We start from the raw sequence: 15,930 nt of genomic DNA on the forward strand, positions 1-15,930 counted from the left end.
ATATCGATGCATGCTCTTCGTGCGGCGACTACTGCTTGAATGAGAAAACCAGTAATTTTTTCTCTTGCGAACTGATGAACAGCGCCATCTACCGACTTACGGTGACGTTTCCAGGTTATGGGTTCCTATGCGATTCACATTTCTTTAGATGTTGCCTACCTTCCATAAACGTTTGTACCAATATTTTTGAGACACCCTGTATACTAGGATTTTAGGAAAGTTTTAGATACTGTTGCACATGGAAGAGTATTATAAAAATTGGAGCAATATGGCATTAAGGACAAGTTGTTGCGATAGATAAAGGGATGATTGAGTGGGAGTAGACAGAGTGTTAATCAATGGACATTGCGCTTCATGGACTAATGTTATTAGTCGTATCCCCAGGGTTCCGTGTTGGGCCATTTGTTATTTTCTGTACTTATCAATGATATTGATGAAGGTATATCAGCCTTAATGTCCAAGTTTGAAGACGATATGAAGGTTGGTAGGGTTGTTAATGACAGCAGGGACAGTACGTTACTGTAGCATGATCTGGAAAAGTTGAGCAGATGGGCTGAGAGGAAGAAACTGAAGTTTAACACTGGAAAATTCAAAGTGCTGCATATGGGAGCAGTAACCCCAGAGTAATATACGAACTGTTTGGTGCTACACTCAGGGTAGTGGAGAATGAAAAAGACCTGGGGGTAATTGTGCAATCAGATATGAAGTTTTCTGAGTAGTACAAACAGGCTGCAAAAGAAGCTCAATGATATACAGTAAACACCCGCTATTCGCGGGGGTTACGTTCCTGAGAAATGCCGCGAATACCGAAAACGCGAATACTGAGTTATGGCTCCCATAGTAATAAAGGGGTTCCGTTCCAAAGTATCAAATATATAAGAAAAACTAGTCTAAAATTTTGTCTATGTATGTATTATATGTACCTTCATAATATGACCATTAGAAATGCAAGCATATTGCCTCGAAATGAAAATAAGAAACAATTTAATATTAAATGTAATATTTATTAGAAATTTCAAATAAATCTTTCAAACCAGCGCCTTTGCTAGCTAAAAAACTTATCCTGCCAGTGCTATCACCAGTTTTGCTAAAGTGTTGATAAAGGAGTTTTGCCTTTTCACGAATGATGAGTGAACTTAAGGGAATTTTATTTTGAGTTCGGTCTTCTATCCACAGATTTAAAGCCTTTTCCATTTTTTCTAATTTAACATCACGAGTTACAGAGCAAATTTTTGAAGCAATTAGCGCGTTTTCACGGACACTACCTCGGATTTTTTCTTCCGATTTTTTGATTGATCGTACCGTTGACTCATTGATTTTATAATGTTTTGCCACTGAGGTGACACTTTCACCATTAGAAATTTTGTCTAATAACTCAATTTTATTCCCTAATGTCATCACCTTCTTTGATCTTTTCACATTTCCTTTGTTATTCATAGCCATATTTTTGTACGGATTAGAAAGAACTTGTCCACAATAAAGTCACTTTCTTCCATTAACACACTCGAAAAAGTCTGTTTTACACTGCAAAACGGTAGATTTATCACTTTTGTAAGCATATCAGTTTATAAATTGATAAATTTATTCAATTTATAAGCATATAAATTAAAAGCAAACGATGAAACCTTCCATGACAAGTGCATAACACATACTGAACAAAGATTAGCGAGAAACATCCACGCTCGCGAGTTTGTCACCCTTCTCCCCCCCACCCACTGAGCGCTGTTTTGACCGGGAAAGATAATTTTAGCCACGCACATGTTTTTTTATGGCGGAAAATGTTCACGGCACTTTAAAATTCACATTTTTTAGGTTTAATTTCATATTAAATCAGCAACCACAAATACAGATACTGCGAATAGCGGGGGTTTACTGTATAGGAATTTTGCTAGCAGGGATAAGGAGGTGATTATCCCCTTATATAAGACAAGGGTCAGGCCATTACCTTGAGCCATACATACAGGTCTGGAGGTCTCATTTTAGGAAATGATCTAGAGTTGTAGATAAGGGCAATGAGATTAGTGAGTGGAACAAAGGGTTGCTGTTAAGCTCTGCAAATTGCAGCCTGGAGACAAGACACCTGCGGGGTGATCTGATTAAGGTGTATAAGGCCTGGAATAGTTTCAGCAAGCTCAGTGCTGATGGGATTCTTCCTCTTGCTCAGATTCCTCACCTGGGGCATAAATTCAAATTGAGGAAAGACACTTGAAGAATAGATGTGCAGAAATTTGCCTTTAGCCAGCAGGTGCTCGATTGTTTAAACAAACTTCTATCTGTCGTTGGGAAAGTTGACAGCTTAAATAAATTCAAGATTGAACTAGACAAACTTTTGGAGGGAATGGATCGGTGAAACAGAAAGGGATTTTTTTTTTTTTTTTTTGGCTAGTAGTAATTAGTGACAGTAATTAGACAGTAATTAGTGGCAAGCATTTATTTGACATAATATTAAAAATGGAGAACGAGATGGATGCATTTCATTATGTTTACAACAGATGCTCGAAGGTTCCACCATGAGACGCAATGCATGCGTGACACCGATGCAGCATGGATTGGCGGACACGGTCAAATACACCTGGAGTTTCTTTGACAGTAGCAGCAGCGCAGGGTCTCGCCACAAGATCCATTTCCATCTCCACAGGCGATTCATACATGATAGATTTGAGGGCCCCCCCCACAGAAAGAAATCAAGGCTCGATAAGTCAGGTGAGCGTGGGGGCCAGGCAACGGTCTACCCCGGCCAATTCATCGACGCCCAAAATGCCTGTTCAAATGGTCACGAACACACCTTCCGTAATGGGCAGGCGCCCCGTCATGTTGAAACCAAATGTTGCGTCTCACATTTGCTGGAACATCGTCAAGTAACGCTGGTAGAACTTGTTCAAGAAAGATATATAGTGGAGTTCATGCGGGGTGGTAACAGGTATGGGCAGACTAAGCAGTCACCGACCATACCTGCCCACACATTTATTGCGAAGCGATGTTGTGCCGCATGGAGGCGCACACCGTGTGGGTTGTCGTGAGCCCACACATGAGCATTGTGCTGATTGAATAAGCCTTTGCGAGTGAAATAAGCCTCAACCGTGAACAAAACATAGGCTGGAAAATTCAAGTCTTGAACACTTTCTTGGAGCAACCACTGTGCAAAAGCCACACGTGCAGGATGATCTTGGGGAGCAGTAACTGAACCCTTTGGAGATGAAAGGGGTGTAAGGAATTGTCGTGCCAGACATGCTGTACACTGCAATGAGACACTCCTAAGTCAGAGGCAACGGCACATGTGCTGGTAGCAGGATTATTCTGGATGGCATTCAACACTCTTTCTTCTATGGCGTGAGTTCACGTCGAACGGGGTCTGCCCGCACTACTCCTGTTACCTCTAAATGACCCATAATCGCACAAATTTTGATGCACACGCGTAAATGGTGGTCTGGTATATGTCTGTCTGGGAAGCGTTCTCCATAAATTCGTTGAGCGGCTCATCCATTGTCCTTTGCTAATCCATACACTAGGTATGGATATACAAACTGTGAGCTGGCATGTCTGCCAGGTCACAGTTTGTATATCGATGCATGCTCTTCGTGATGCGACTACTGCTTGAATGAGTAAACCAGAAATTTTCCCTCTCGGGAACTGATGAACAGCACCGTCTATCAACTTATGGTGATGTTTCCGGTTATGGGTTTCTATGCAATTCACATTCCCTTTAGATGTTACCTACCTCCCTTAAACATTTGTACCAATATTTTTGAGACACCCTGTATAAGCTTGCTTTCTTGCATCATATGCCTCTACTAATGCTATTCAAATAAAACATCTGCTGATGATTCAAAATCTTTCAGTATGTGGTTGCCATTTCTTAATTAAATTGCAACTAACATTAGACGATTTCAGTTTATGATAACATGAAAACAACTTTGAAAATCAAAGGAACAGATCATGAATCATTTGTTTATAAAGTTTACAATCTGCACCTTGATTTGTAATAGCAGTGGCAAATGATGCAAGGAAGCGACATTATACAGCATCAGCCACAAAAAAAAACCTTACGACATTAACTCTAATAATTTGTCTAGTTCTTCCTTAAATTTATTCAAGCTACACATTTCCACAACATTTGATGGAAGTCTGTTCCCACAACCAGCTACCTGAAAACAAATTTCTACATCTATCCTGCAACCACCCTTCATCAATTTGAATTTATTCCCTTTCACTTGTTGTCTGAGCAAAAGTAAGGATGCTAAATACTGAGGGCATCCTTTAATACCTTTATCAGATCTTCTCATGTTGAAGGATCTCAAGTTTCAGATGCTGCAATTTTCAGAACTGAAGACCTTGGTAAGTGTACCTTCTATTCCACCTCCCCACCCCCCCAGCTAATCTTCTCTGCACAAATTCCAATAGATCCAAATTCTTCCTGAAATGAGGCCTACACTTGTATACAGTACTCAAGATGCAACCTGACCAATATCTTATACAATGAAATAATCAACCCCTTGGAAAATTCCTGTACATCATTGACATGAGCTGTTCTGCCTACCTGTTCACACTGCTCAAAGAATTTCATAACTGACTACACAATGAACCCCCCCCCCAGATCTTTTTCATTCTCCATTGAGTGGATATATCTGGTACATTATTCCGTATATATGATTAAATCTTATATAGGATTACTGCTATCCATATTCAATACTTTGCATTTCTCAAGTTCAACTTCAACTGCCATTTGCCTAATTTTTCTAGATCTTGTTTACTGTCATTTACCACCCTGCCAACCCTTGTATCATCTTCAAACTTGAACATTAATCCTAATATAGCTTCATCAATATCATTAATAAATACAGAAAACAACATGGGCAAAATACTGAACCACTGAACCGTGGAGGACAACAACATTAGTCCAAACAGAGCAGTGCACATTGATAAAACTGTGCAGAACGAGCAGTGCCCATTTCATAAATGACATTGATGAAGGCAGAGAAGGTGTGATGTCAAAATTTGTGGACAACGTAAAGATTGGTAGTCGTTAATGATCAGTGCCAAGCAGAGCTCCTTCAGGATGACTTGAACAGGCTTCAAGAATGGTCAGAAAAGTGACAACTAAGTTTTAATTCAGAAAAATCCAAGGTCTTACATTTGGGGAAGAGCAATCCCAAAATATATTATACACTTGGTGGCACCTCCGTAGCCAGGTGGGAAGGAGCAGCAGTGCGTAGCACACGCTTCTTGATTAGACCGGGGTTCGAGCCCGTCACCACCAAATACGGAGGATGCGGAAAGGTCAGGGAATGACCACCGCATATCCCGGAACAATATGATGGCCTTAGTTGCTAATGCTCCTAAAAACCAAATAACAACATACACTTTTTGGAATTGAATTAAAAACAATAGAGGAAGAAAGGGATCTGGAAGTTATGATACAGGCAGATATGAAGTTTTCTGAACATCGTAAACAGGCAGCCAGGAAAATCCATGGTGTCCTATTGATGATTTATCAAACATTATCCTGTAGAGATAGCGAGGTCATAATCCCACTATGTTCAAGTAGGGAGACCTCATCTGAAAAAAGACAGCGAGTTTCTTGAAAGGGTCTAAAGGCAACTTGAATAGCGAGATCGACAGAAGGAAGACAAGGCACCTCTGTAGCCAGGTGGGAAGGAGCAGCAATGGGTAGCACACGCTTCTTGATTAGACCGGGGTTTGAGCCCATCACCACCAAATACGGAGGATGCGGAAAGGTCAGGGAATGACCACCGCATATCCCGGGGCAATATGGCCTTAGTTGCTAATGCTCCTAAAAAAAAAACCAAATAACAAAATAACAAGAAGGAAGACAGTACAAGGAAAGAGTCCATTATGTGGGCTACAGAGCTCAGCAACCAGGTGCCACAGAGGTGACCTGATTGAAGTTAATAAGGCATTGAGAGGGATTAGTAAAATGAATGAAGGTGGAATTTTCACTGTTATAAAGAATTCCAGAACTAGGGGCCATAAATTCAAATTACAGGGGTTGAGGTTTAGATTAGACTATAGGAAGTTTTCTTTTAGTCAGCAAGTCATTGATTGCTGGAAGAAGTTGCCCACATGTAGTTGAGGCTGCCAGTTTGAATTTATTCAAATTGGTACGGAATAAATTCAATGTAAGACTGTTGCAATTTGTACAGTAGCCCTTTATATGAAAGAGAATCAAAATCTTTCCTGAAACCTAAGTATATGATGTAAAAATTTTTATGCATCCATTTGCTATGTTACTGCATCATACACTGGTGTGCAAAATTTAAGGACCAGTCAGGTTTTCACCTGTAGCTTCTCATAAGTGTGGCCTGGATATGGTAAAAGCATACCAAACGAACCTTGTCAGGTACAGAAATGAAGGAAATAACACCGACACAACAATGGAAACAAAATGGTACAGAGGGACTTTATTCAAAAATGGCAGCATAGCACAGGCTGCGATAATACAGATACATCACTGTCAAAGATGGAACAAAGGGAAGAGTGGTCCTCAGTAGGAGATATGGCAACCCCTAATGTCGATGCAGGCTTTGCATCGACATTCTATGGACTACTCATAGAATTTCTGGGACTTGCATGTGATGATCGTGCATGAAGAAATAAGTTGGTGTATTGCAATTGCTTAACACTAAACTGTTACATTACCTTGTTTGAAAACTGACACTTTTATTTCTTTGTATATGTTACCTTAAAAAAAAAAAAAATGGACCAAATTGCAAACACAGGTTGTTGTTATTTAATGTAGAAAATGTACTGTTAAAAAACCAATAGTAGGACTTTGGTGAAATGCTAGTTTGAAACTTTCGGTGTTAGTTCATTAGATGCGCACAGTATATCTTGAGGGAAGAAAAAATTATTATTACTTTTTACTGTATTGTACAATATAATACTTTTCCATGTCTCTACTTACGTTTACATTCTAAACTTAACTAAAGACTTGTGTCAAGGTCCCACTAGCACCCTTCTTCAAGACATCTGTAAGAAACCTCAATATAACACTCACACACACACACACTCACTCACACACACACACACACACACACACACACACACACACACACACACACACACACACACACACACACACACACACACACACGGGAAGAGACAAACTAACCAACAAATTTACTTACACAATAAATAATGGATGTGTAATGGTAAATTAAAAAGTTTAAAAAAAAAAAAAAAAATTTAACATGTTTTTGCCTACCAATGAGAAGTGACAGTAATGCCAGGAATGCCGTTAACAAATTGTATAAATCTTAGTTGCTAATCAAGGATATTGTAGGGTTAACTGAAACTTGGTGTCAACCAGATACCACAGTGCTCTGTAATGAAACACGTAATACTCAATGTTTTTTGGATAAAATTACTCAGAAAACTTCCTCTTCAAACCAAATTTTCAGCAGAGGATTATAATGCTTTTGATGTTTCCATCCTTCTCACATTCAAGTTATTTGTATTAGTACTGGCAATATGATACAAGGAAGCAGCCTTATTGAAGCAAAAAATAATTTTGATATCGTATACAGTCGGTCCTCGTATAACATGTGTTTACATTACACGAATTCGATCATACACGATTTATAAATAGGGGAACGATATCTTATATAACACGAACCGAATTCGCTTATGCACGATTCGCCTTTGTGTTTACAAGAAATGGCAGTCGAACGCAGAATCACCACAACCGAACGCAACACGATAGGAATGAAGAGAAGATTCTGAAAATGTATTTATGTTTTTTATATCAGTGAAGGGGAAACACATTTCACCATAATAACGTAAAAACCAACACAATTCCAGCTATCAATATAATCGCAAATGCAATTAGATGGAGTTTACTACCAGTTTATAACAGATTCCACTAGCAGAAACGCAACTGGAAATTGTTATATGGTAGTAATCCCCATAAATGTGCGTTAGTAAAATGTGAGGTGTTAATAGTGTATCTCGGCCTTTACGGTGTTGTTTATTCAGTTGCTACACAGACGCAGCTTTGTTTATATGTATCAAGCGTGCCTCCTCGTTTTGTAATTGTGCTTTATTCCCTAAAAATGAGTAAAATACTTAAAAGGTGTGAAAAGGAAGCATCCTGGTGAAGACACTGCAGATTCAGAGATAAAAAGAAAAGCTATATCGATAAACAGAGGCGGACTGGGTCAAAAATTCTTACCCGGGAAAATTCACAGTGGCCTCATACTACGGTTTATGACCAAAATCACACCAGCCTCTGGCCCACCGGGATTTCCCGGGTAAGGCTTATTATGGCCAGTCCACCTCTGTTGATAGGGAAAAAATATGAAATTGTGAAACGCTTTGAGCAAAATGAAAGACCATGTGATGTTGCACGTGCTACAGACCGAAATGAGGCAACGCCGAAAATTAAAAAGAATGCAGAGAAAATAAAAACAACTTTCATAGCAGTAACAACACAAAGTGTAATTAAAATCCATTAGATTAAGACACAAAGAATTGGAAGAGATCGAACGGCTGTCATCTGTTTGGATAGAAAATCAAACAAAAAACAAGTTTGCTTACGATAGAAGCAAAATCATTAGCAATATTTTATTACGTAATAGTCATAATAAAATATGTAAGCATTTTATTACGACTTACGTATTATAATTTATACTTACGTATTATAAAATAAATATTTTTTATTATTTATTATATTATAATAAAAAATATATTATTTTTTATTACGTATTTTAATCGTTATAAAATACGTAAGTATTTTATAACGATTAAAATTACCCGATTATTTATTGTGTTTGGTAATGTTTTGGTTCCAAATGTGTGTTCAATCTTGGGTGGTCGGCACCTAACCCCACTTTTTCCATAGGGCCTGTTGTTTATATTGCACGATTTTGCATTGCACGAGGGTTTCTAGGAACACAACTATCGTGCTATATGAGGACAGATTGTACTTGGATTTCAGAAAAACGTTTCACACTGTTGCGCATGGAAGGCCACTGTACAAATTGGAGAAGAATGGTATTAAGGGTAAATTGCTACAATGGATAAAAGGATGGTTGAGTGGGAGACGACGTGAGTCTTCTCCCACTCAATTATGATGAGAGCCTTGTTGATCAATTCGGCCCTGGAAAGGTTGTGCAAGGCCCACAGGTTAAAATTTTTTTCAGCCTGGTCTGTACTTGTTAACAGGAGAAACTGCTTCTACAGGGATGGGATACACTTAAATAGAAAGGGTGCAAGAATATTTGCTGATGCTATCAAGGCAGTGTTAGGTGGGTCAGAAAACTGCTAGCTTGGGGGGATACAAGGACTAATAGATTAACAGTAGCCACTGGCAGAGGTGAAAGTGATTCTTGCACTGCTTCTATTGGAATGAGCAGCAGCCTGGAAAACAAGATGCAGGATATTTCAGAGACTGCTGGGAGTCATTGCGGTACAAGTAAACACATGGGTTGTGTTAGTGTAGCTAAGAATAGGAACAGGTGCATGTATACTTGTGTGTACACCAATGCTAGGAGTTTGGTAAATAAATTTGACGAATTTGAGGTATTGCTCAAAACATCAAAGGATATTGTTGGGATATCAGAGACGTGGTGTCACACAGATATAAGGAATGCAGAACTGGAATTTGGGGAGTACAATGTGTACAGACAGGATAGGAAGGGAGGAGGGGTTATGCTATTAGTTAAGAAACACATAAAATCCAAGGAAGTGAAGCCAGTCTATCGCTGGACAGTGCAGTGTCGATTCAGTTTGGTGTGACATAAGCATTGGGAGATCAAAATTAAGAGTAGGAGTGTGCTATAGGCCTAATGACTCTGATGAGTATAATAAGAAACTGTACAGGGAAATAGAGTGGGCTAGTAAATCACTGGATGATTTACTGGCAGATATTGGAATATCTGGTAAGTTAACCCATTATATCACAATCTGATATACTGGCCCATTCTATTTCTCTGTACAATTGTTCATTGTACTCATCAGAGTCATTAGGCATATAGCACACTCCTACTCAATTTTTCTTTCCCAATGCTTACGTCACACCAAACTGTCTCAACACTGCACTGTTCATCCATGCCAACTGGATGCACTTTCTTAGATTTTGTGTTTCTTAACTAACGGCATGACCTCTCAACCCTGTCTGTCCTTTCTGTACACATTGTACTTCCCAAATTCCAATTCTGCACTTGTTATATTTGTGTGACACCACATCTCTGATATCCCAACAATATCTGCCTTTGATGCGTTGACCAGTACCTCAAATTAATCAATTTATTTACTGTACTGCTTGCATTGGTGTACATGCAACTATTCTTACTCTAAGTTATCCTAAGTGCCCATGTATTTACTTGTTCCATGATGGCTCCCAGTGGTCTCTGAAATCCCAAGCACCTCGCTTTCCAAGCTGCTGCTCATTCCAATAGAAGAAGCGCAAGAATCACTTTTACCTCTGCCTGCGTGGTTAATCTATTAGTCTTGCAACCTTTCTGTTTAAGTTATCCTATCCCTGTAGATGCAATCTCTCCAGTTTACAAGCACAGACCATGCTGTGAAAAATTCTACCCCCATAAGCCTTGCACAATTTCTCCAGGGCTGAATCTATTGACCAGGCTCTCATCATATATTCTCTATTATTTCATGTGGGCAGAATTGCACACACTTTCAAATTTAACCCTAACTCCCGACTTTTTTTTTTTTTTTTTTGAACCTTGACCTGTACTTTAGTATGGCCATATGGTGCAAGGAAGCCTATGGCTTATGCTGCATCAGCCAAAAAAATAAATAAATAAAAATAAAATAATAAATAAAATAACAAATATAAATAAAATAAAATAATGATAATATGAAGAAGAAAATTTAAAAAATAATTAATTAGAGAAAAAGAAATAGACATCCTGTAGGTAATTATCCTGCTGACCCTTGAATTTCCCCAAACTGTCAGCCTCTCCCACCCATGTAATTAACTTATTCCAGTAATTTATAACTCACTGGCTAAAATAAAACTTCTTGCAATCCAGTCTAACCATCCCTCTCCCCCTGTAACTTGAAATTATATCCCTTTGTTCTAAAATTATTTATAACCATCAAAACTTCGTCCTCATTCATTTTTCTTATGCCTCTCAGAGCCTTAAACACCTGAGTCAAGTTTGCTCTAAGGTGTCTAGTTTCCAAGCTCTGCAACCCACATTCGAAGTCTTTCCACATATGGAACTGCCTTTTGCTGATCTCGTCAGGCAAGTTACCCGTTTTTGGACCTTTTCAAGAAGCACAATGTCTTTCTTTAGGTGCAGTCTCCATGCTTGAACACGGTATTCCAAGTGTGGTCCAACAATAGCCTTATAGAAATATGGGATTATGATGTCCTTATGTCTACTGTGATAAATCATCAATAGGACACCATGTGACTTCCTTGGAACCAGTCTACAATGCTCGGAGAAATTCATGTCTGACTGTATAGTAACACCCAAGTCCCTTTCCTCCACTACCAACTTTACTTGTTAAGTAAGTCTGCAGATCTCCTTCTCTTACTGTCATTAATACCAACGTGTACAACAGTATCATCCTTTGTGCCCTTAAAAGATATCTGCTTTACATCATCATCAACTTTTGCCCCTGGCAGACATACCCTGGTCCTATTCCACCTATTCTTTTTTGCACAATATATTTCCCATCTCCCTGATAGTAGTCACCAACGATAACTAGCTCCCGTGTGACCAGTGCATTCTGCCCCGAAATTGCTGCTGTGTTGCCTGATGCACAAGAGTGAACTCTGGTGTTGAGTTGGGCAGCTGAGAACCTGATGGGTCCCCCATTTTAATACCTTCAAGAGTATCTACCCAACTCTTCAAACTCTCAAGCACCCATCAGAACAGCGAGTTGGCACCTAATTTCTTGACACTCTCTGCACCTAGCACACACACACACACAAAGACATCCTCCATGGCTAGATCATATTCTGTTCCAGATAAGCTGCAAACATTTCACAAGTTGTACTGCTTTTTTTTTTAGGCTGTGATGCATATTTGCTGATAGCTCTACAGGTTACTGTTTTATTACAGTAACCTGTAAAGCTATCAGCAAATATATTTTTTTGTAGAAAGTCACAAAGCCAAAACCTACAGCTATAGGTTGTTATTTGGTTTTTAGGAGCATTAGCAACTAAGGCCATATTGCTCCGGGGATATGCGATGGTCATTCCCTGACCTTTCCGCATCCTCCCTATTTGGTGGTCACGGGCTCAAACCCCAGTCTAATCAAGAAGCGTGTGCTACGCACTGCTGCTCCTGCCCACTTGGCTACAGAGGTGCCCAGCTATAGGTAACAATATGATATCACTCTTATTGATGCTGTGTGTGAAAATGATGTACAGATGTTAGTCATACCGTGTCTTAGCATTGTATTGCAAATTAATTTTTCTGTAAGTCATGCTTCAGTATGGAAGCTCATTTACTATAAGAGATTGGCAGTCTTGAAAGTTTACCTTTATAAACTGAAAATAAACCCAAAAACATAATTTCCAATAAATTCCATGAATTGTGTTATCTTGTAAAGGTGAGCAGCAAAGCATATTTATATTAAAATATATATATAATAAATTGATTCATGTCTTTCTAACTTCTAATTAATGAAATTTTTATGGTTCTTTTTTTAACTTGACTGTTTTTGTTTGTGCAAAATTTTTTTTTTTTTGCATTTTTTGTTATATTGTGTTTGATTTGTCCCCCTCCCACAACCCATTTTAGTATGCAGTTTATCTGGAGTTAAAATGGTTTGTACCCTGAATATTTATAATAATGTGTGTCAATGTCTGTTCACTTCTTTTTTCCTAATAATGTTCACAAAATGCTGTATGAAGAGTAGCAAGCAATTTGTTTTCATCTTTGTTTCAGGTCAGCAGTCAGCAATTTACAACCTTGTTATAAATTGTCCCTAATTCTGTGGGTCATGATCTCTAGGCATGTCTAAAGAGTATTTAGTTGGATAAATTTTTCAAGACAGTAAATAAAAAATGCACTTTGCATTTTTTATTCAACGTCTTTTGAAGAAGATACACGATTTTTTTTTTTTTAGTTAACTTGGGTTTGGTATATGCAATTTTTTTTTCTTTTAGTTATTTTGTGTTTGATTTGTCTTCCCTCTGCCTCCATACTTATTCTAGTATGCCATTTACCTGGAGTTTAAAATGGTTTGCACCCAGAGTATTTATAAGGATGTGCAATAATGTTCGTTTGATTTTTCTGTTTTGCCCATCTCTTCACTGATGAGAACCTAATAAAGTTTGAAGTGGCTGTATAAAGAGTGGCAGCTGGTGTTTATGTTAAAACACAGACACCAGCTGTTGTATATAAATGAATTGCTGACTATTGACTCTAGAAATCAAGAGCCACCTCTAGGGGGATTCTAAGCTCATGTAAAGTATATTTAGTTGGATGAAGTTTAGGAGACAACAGCACTTTGCAATTTTTATTCAATGTCTTTCTAACCCAATGTGCATTTTAAATGAAGATTCGGACTTTATATCCCATAGTTCGGACTTTATATCTCAATTTTAGACAATTTTTTAGTGCCTTGAAGATCATCTTTTATGCTGGAATATGCAGTATATTGATCTGGTTTACAAAATTTATATTTATATCATTTTTCAGTGAGGAAATAGCTTTTTATCAAGGGAATGAAAGAGAGAAGAAAACTTTGATTCATGCATTTCAGCGATTGGTAAGTACTCATTGGCCAATCTTTTGGTAAATGATTTTTCTCCACGAATATCTTTTAAATCAGTTTTTATTAAACAGAATAAAATATTAAATTTAATTTATGTTTTCTATTTTAGAGTTCTGAATTCTATTTCTTTGCCTTTTAATCCTTTTATATGTTTTGTAAAATTATAATTTTTCTAAAATTTTTAGTATTAGTAATGTAAGGAAGCAAAGAGGTGTTTTTTTTTTTTTTTTGAATTAATGAAAAATTAAGTTTTTAATATTTGTTAATTGCAACAGAGATGTTCAGTTCCCTTTTTCTTTGATCATTTATAATTTTATAACAGTTTTTGTACAACATTATTTATTTTGAATAAAGTAAATGCATTCAATTAGGATAAAAGATTTTTTCAGAATACCAAATTGATTGGGATGTTGATGTACACTGCTGCATCCAACATCCCAACCATCCTGATTGGGATGTTGGATGCAGCAGTGTACTTTATTAGTAGTAGCAAATGATGCAAAAAAACAAGCTTATACAGCATCAGCAAAAAAAAACCCCTTTTCACATTACTTGTCAATCTCCTGCATTAGTTTGTCTAGTTATTTGAATCATTCAAACTATCCACTTTCACAACAGTAGATGGAACTTTGTTCCAAAAACCAAATAGTATAGTGAAGACGACTTTGGCACATCTATTTTGTAACCATCCTTCCTTGATATGAATTTGTTCCCCCTTGTGTGCATAGTCTGAACAAGAGGAAGAATGCCATCAGCATTGAGCTTGTTGAATCCATTCAAAGCATTAAACAGCTCAATCAGAGGTGTTCCTTGTAAATGCCTAGTCTCCAGACTCTGCAGTTTGCAGAACTGAAAACTTTCTTGGTAAGAGCACCCCTTTGTTCCCTTCTCCAATATTGTTGCCCTTTTCTGCACCTGTTGCAGCAGCTCAACATCATTCATAAAATGATGCCTCCAGACCTGTATGCAGTACTCATTATTTGGCCTAACCATTACCTTATACAATGGGATTAATCATTTCCTTTCTTTTCTTTTATTTATTTATTTTTTTTTTTTATGAAAACCACAACTGAAATCTTCTCCCTTGCAGTAAAATTATCAGTAGGATTTCCAGTCAATGGGAGAAGGTCACTAATATACAACAGGAAATCAGTGGAAGAAAGAACTGAACCTTGGGGAACACTGGCATCAGTGAAGAAGTTAGAAGAAAAAAAGAGTCATCTACCATCACCTGCAATGAGCAGTCAGAGAGCAAACTGTATGCCCAATTATAAAAAACAGTTGGCAAACCATAAGATGGAAGCTTATTTAGAAGATCTTTTTTACCAGACACGTTCAGAAGCCTTTGAAATGTCCAGAGCAACTTCTTGAGTTTCACCAAACGTTTCCATTGAATTTGTCCATAGATGAGTAACATAAGGGCAACATACCACCAGTGAATCGAAACTGATGGAATCGATATTGGCAATCATTGACACCATGTGGAAGGTTTCAAGACTGTTTAGGTGTTGGTTAGTGGATTTCTCCATTACTTTGTAAAGAATAAGTAGAATTGGTAGTGGATATTCGAGAAGTTGATGCTGTTTATGTAGGGCTAGGGTTCTCAAACTGGAAGGTGAAATGCAATGTGCTACATCTGTAAAATTATGGGATTTCTAGTCATTAATGTACAAGAGGAAAAGAGTGGGAGAAAGAAATGAACCTTGGGGCTAATACCAGTATTGGTGGAGAAGTTGAAAATAGCCATCTACTATCATTTGCAGAGACTGTTCCAAGAGGAAATGGGATACCAATTACAATTACAAATGGATGCACTGCCTTAGATTTAATATATTTCTTAACTAAGAGCATAATCCTCCCCTTCCACCTCCTGTTCTCTCTGTACAACTATCATCCCCATACTCCTTTTCCAATAAAAACTTGCGGAGTACCCTCCTCCTTTCTTGGAGCTTTCCCAGGCAAGCTCAGGTGGCATCCAGGGTTCGACCCTGCGAGAGTATTTGCCTATACCAGCTACCTCTTCATGGTAGAGGATGGGCAATGGGAATTCCCACTAGAGGCTCATTTAGCCTCAGTTAGATTCCCATCTAAATGGCCGGAGAAACAACATACCAACATAATCCAACACTGCACTATGCAGACTGCACCAACACTTACACAGATTGTATTGAAACACAGAGCTGGGGGGACCCTGGTGCCACTTGACAAGAAGCACTA

The 15,930-nt window shown here is 38.1% G+C and overlaps 1 protein-coding gene across 1 annotated transcript in view; it reads left to right on the top strand.

The window, feature by feature from the left end:
• The window catches only part of Abcd3 (ATP binding cassette subfamily D member Pmp70), a 461,674-nt gene that overhangs the window by 208,783 nt on the left and 236,961 nt on the right, over positions 1-15,930 (top strand). The window contains exon 13 of the mRNA XM_090386468.1: positions 13,638-13,707. Coding sequence (XP_090242594.1) covers positions 13,638-13,707 — 70 coding nt within the window. The remainder of the gene's footprint in view (positions 1-13,637; positions 13,708-15,930) is intronic.

The sequence above is a fragment of the Mastigoproctus giganteus genome, chromosome 12 (assembly GCF_048544385.1).
Source record: "Mastigoproctus giganteus isolate SK-2022 chromosome 12, ASM4854438v1, whole genome shotgun sequence".
NCBI classification, from domain to species: Eukaryota; Metazoa; Arthropoda; class Arachnida; order Uropygi; family Thelyphonidae; genus Mastigoproctus; species Mastigoproctus giganteus.